The sequence below is a fragment of the Jatropha curcas genome, chromosome 3, assembly GCF_041381405.1.
Source record: "Jatropha curcas cultivar XTBG-Jc1 chromosome 3, XTBG_Jcur_1.0, whole genome shotgun sequence".
In the NCBI taxonomy this organism is placed as follows: domain Eukaryota; kingdom Viridiplantae; phylum Streptophyta; class Magnoliopsida; order Malpighiales; family Euphorbiaceae; genus Jatropha; species Jatropha curcas.
In genome coordinates, this window is record NC_143153.1 from 8,476,308 (window position 1) to 8,481,054 (window position 4,747).

The 4,747-nt window shown below is 30.6% G+C and overlaps 1 protein-coding gene across 2 annotated transcripts; it reads left to right on the plus strand.

The window, feature by feature from the left end:
• Positions 1 to 1,249: 1,249 nt before the first annotated feature.
• Positions 1,250 to 4,403, plus strand: LOC105645396 (zinc finger protein CONSTANS-LIKE 12). Of its 2 annotated transcripts, XM_012230995.4 has the most exons (6): positions 1,250 to 1,436; positions 1,562 to 2,268; positions 2,431 to 2,646; positions 2,772 to 3,115; positions 3,428 to 3,611; positions 4,081 to 4,403. In XM_012230995.4, exons 2-5 carry the CDS (start codon positions 1,678 to 1,680, stop codon positions 3,552 to 3,554), a joined length of 1,278 nt encoding a protein of 425 aa, XP_012086385.1. In that variant the 5' UTR covers positions 1,250 to 1,436; positions 1,562 to 1,677; the 3' UTR covers positions 3,555 to 3,611; positions 4,081 to 4,403. The 2 variants fall into 2 exon arrangements, with proteins under 2 accessions (XP_012086385.1, XP_037492465.1); XM_037636537.2 differs by having other exon boundaries at positions 1,250 to 2,268.
• The last annotated feature ends 344 nt before the right edge of the window (positions 4,404 to 4,747 follow it).

Here is a 4,747-nt window from a genome sequence, read left to right on the forward strand (position 1 = left end):
TATGATGTATTAAAAATAATTTTAAATCTAAGTTGGAGTTAAATAGCAAAAAAAAAAAAAATGTTAAATTTATGAGTAATTGTAGATAAAAGTTTTAGAGAATTGAAAATCTCATGTAAAAGAACTCATTCATTTTCATGAGAAACAATTTTTTGCAATCCATGAGGAAGGAGAAAGAATTAAAGACCATGTGCTACTGCAAACTCCAAATGCTAATAAAAGTGACTAAAACGAGGATGAAAATTAATAAATTTGAGATTTGAGTAACTGTAGTAAAAATTAAGAAAAGGACAAAGTCACAAAGGATTCATTAACTATAAAGAATGGTTTTAACCTTTTAAAAAAATATTACCAAAATATCAATTTAAAAAAAAAAAATTAGGGGGGACATTGGCCTTATAATGGCTCCGTCAAGGATGAGTTGGGAAATTACATAATTGCTTTCTGTCTATGAGATTAGATATATAATAAATCAATTGATAATTATCATTATTATTATTTTGGGTGGTCTCATTTTTTATAAATAAAAAATTATATTATATAAATAAAGAGTATTTTTATCATGAATTTTCTTCATCCATGATGATGAACCGATCTCTTGTTTATAAAATCTGAATCATTTTTTCACTTAAATTACTATCTGTAATTGATTTTAATTAATTTATTACATGGGTTATCTCATACATTAAAGTAAATCTAATCGTACGAGATATAATGGTGTCTCTTGATGGAAAAGGTGACTAGGAATAAAGTTTCTGGATTAATGGCTTAAGGGCTTATGAGATTTTTATCATTTGTGCACTCTATTCTTTAGGAAAACGTGAAAGAAATGTTTTTTTATTGCTCGAAACGGTTGCGAGGAGAACCATCTTTTGTTATTGTGCTCTTCTTCTAGTCACCTGACCTGAGGATGGTGCAGTAATTAAAAAAAATAAATAAATAAAGGCCAAAAAAGGTACTGTTTTTGGATAATTTCCAAAAACGTGCTTTGTCAAAGCAACAGAAGTTAAATAATTTTCAATTTATTCTTTACCCATTTTATAACCAAACGACCTCATTCTTCAACTTATTTACCATCTTGCCATCCCCAACAAACTCGGCTGCCGATTAATAAGCTTTGCCATGCTAATTTCATCCCTAATCAAGCCTTGTCCACCTCAGCAATATGATCAACTTGTACAAGCCCATGTCCCACTTGGCAACAACCCATTAAACCTGGGCAAAACTTAAATAAATAACCAACTTACCGAACTGGAAGCAATCCTCAATAGTGTCACAAGAAGACACCCACACATAATAATAAGATAGCTTAAGCTTCTTTTCTGAGTGCTTTCTTCTTCTATTTTGTTCGTTGTACATTAGAATTTCTCCTCCTTCATTGATTATGTTTTTCTTGATATTTGCTATCTCTAATTCAGTTATCTTATATTGCATTGGTATGTGTATCTCCATTTCTCTTTTCCTCTCTCTTTTTTCTTATTAATTATTCTTACCTTTCCGTTCTTGAAAAAGACATTAAGAAAATTTTTCTCTGTATTTGTTTTTTTGGAAAATGGTGAAGGATTAGAGGGAATTCTGGCTTTGGATCAAGGTTAAGGAAGTCGAATTCTGCCTTTGAATATATTAGTCTAGGTCTTGTTAATTTGACAGTTAATTTGGTTTAGAGAAAGGGAATTAATGGAACCATTATGTGAATTTTGTGGGGTGGTTAGAGCAGTGGTTTATTGCAAATCGGACACAGCAAGGTTATGCTTGCATTGCGATGGATTTGTTCATTCTGCAAATTCTTTATCACGCAGACATCCTCGTTCTCTGCTATGCGACAAATGCAATTCACAACCAGCAATACTTCGTTGTCTGGACGAAAAATTGTCGATTTGTGAAAACTGTGATTGGTCTGCAAATGGATGTTCAAGCTTAGGGCATAATGTCCAAGCATTAAGTTGTTACACAGGAAGACCTTCTTTGGCTGAATTTTCAAGAATTTGGTCGTCAGTTCTTGAGGTATCTCCTCCGAATAGTAGTTATGATCCTGGTTTTGGGTCGTCTTCGCTAATTGCTTCTTTGGAGGTAAATGAAAATTCTATATTCAGTAGTTGTTTGGAGCAAAAAGAAAATGAAGGGTCACTTGGATTGGTAATTAGCAAGTTTAATGTTGGATTAGAATCTTGTATGGAGCCTTCAATTGTTGTTCCACAAGATCCAAACAACATAAATTATTATGGAGATCAAACGCCTCTATTGTCCGAGGACTCAAACATGTCAAAGGTAAGAAATGTTTGATGTTAGAATACAATTAGTTATAAAATAATTGAGCATTGGGGTTTTTATTTCTATTTTCATCAATAATAGATTGATCTTTTCTGTTATTTAGTTTTCTTGGAATTTTTATAAATACTTTTGTGGTTTAATTCGTTTGTTGTGTTACAGGATTGCCCCAACTTCAAGGATCTTGGAATTCAGGAAGGTGAAAATCTCTGCGAAGGTCTTAATATGGATGATGTTTCCTTAAACTTTGAAAATGATGATGAAATATTTGAGTCTTCAGAAGATCAAACCAAATACCATCTAGAGAAGGATTACATTTTAATGGAAAAAAATTTATCCGTTACTGAATCTAATGGTCATGTCGAGAACGCTACAGAGGTTCGCTAACTGAAACTTAAAACTTAATTTGGTTTTAACAATCAGTTATTACTACACTCGTTACACATGAAAATAGAACCACATACGCTTGCATTGATGTGGAATGCATTTGAAATTTCATGCAGGTATCTTCGTCGAGGCAACAAGATTGTATCACGTTCCAATCACCTCCAGTTGCAGGGATGACTGGTTTGCTTCCTCCTATTAATGGAAGCTCAAATTGCTTGTTTATGAACCCTAATTGCAATATAAATATCAATCTTGGATTTCCGACTGGGGCTGGACAAGTTCGTTCCCTTTCATTATCTAATATTACCGGTGAGAGTAGTGCAGCTGATTATCAAGATTGCGGATTATCACCGGTGTTTTTGCCCAGCAAATCGCCATGGGAATTGAACTTGGAGACTTGTTCCCCACAAGCTAGGGACAAGGCTAAGATGAGATACAAAGAAAAGAAGAAAACACGGACGTACGTGATTTTAACTCTATTATTTCAATTGATATACTTTTATTCGGTAGAATTAAATTCCATAAAATTGAAAAAAAAATTAAATGAAAATTTTTACTTATACTAAATATAATATAAAATTTCAAATAAAATTTTAGAAATACATTACCATAAGGTTGATTAATGTAATTATAGTTGTTCTTTAGTTATTTCTCGTAAAGAATAAGAAATAATCGAGTTACATAGACCGTTAAACCGTTACGATACTAAACACTTCGTGGTCAAGAAAAAAATATGTAATTATTAATTTTTATTTTTCTTATAATGTTGCAGATTTGGCAAACAAATAAGATATGCATCTCGTAAAGCCAGAGCTGATACAAGAAAACGTGTGAAAGGTAGATTTGTTAAAGCTGGTGAAGCATATGATTATGACCCTCTTGTTACAGGGAACTATTGAGCCGCATATAGCAAAATATTTTGCCCTTGCTTAGAACACAAGGGAGACAATCATAAGGTATGCACTTTTTCACTGTTTTAATGTAATAATGGACATGCAAGGATTAATTCTAAAATTTAATAGCTTCTCTTAGTCAGAAAGAAGCAATTAATTTTATAATTAGGGTGAATATTCATAATTCAATTCAAATCGAAAAAATAAAAAATCAAATCGAACTGTTTATAGAATTAAACGGAATTTAATTGATTTTATTCAGATTAAGTTTTGGATTTTGACTTACTTTTCGAATCAAATCAGTTTAATTTTTAAGATTTTTGAAAATCTAAACTGAACAGAAAATAATTTCAGTTTTTTTCTATTAAAATTAAAACCGGATGGAATCTTTTTACAACTAAACAAAACCAATTCAGTTGGATAAAATTTTATTGCTTGCATGGCAATCTCTTCCTTTAATATCATTCTTCATTAAAATATAGAGAAAGTTGTAAAGAATTTCAATAATGTACTAATTAAATTTTAATTGCAGATGTTGAATGTTGGGATTCGTCGTGGATTGTTTTTTTGAGCTCTAAGAGCTGATCAAATCTGCAGCAACCTGGAAACTACGTCAAGACTATAAAATTAATATTGTTTAAGATGATATTAATTAGTACTTTTTCTTGGTAATATGACTTAATTGGCTTCTTTTGAAGCTAATAGCATTAATCTCACTCAAATAAAACAATTTGCTTCCAAATTTAGCAATCACTCAGTGTTCTTTTTCATTTTATCCACTTAATTAGGGCATTTGTAAAGGATAATTAATCAGCTTCGGAGACATAAATAATAGTGAAAGAATCTTCAGTTTCATGTTCCTTTGCTTTTGCTACCTTGTCATATAGTACAAGTCCTTATTGCAAGTCAATTTTGGAGTTTAGATGATACATTTATTTATTTTTGACCAAAATCAAATTTAATTCACCGATGGAATTGATTAGACTAAAAATAAGTCCAATTTTTCATGCAGTTAATATGATTATATTTAATATTTTTGTTATAAAATTTAATAATATAATAATTTTTGAAAATTTTTAATCAATCTATCTATCTATCATATCTATGATTTATAACATAAATAAATGTGGCAATAAATGGGAATAATGAAATTGCCAATAATATATCCAAAGAAGTATAAGATATCCTAAAATAAACTT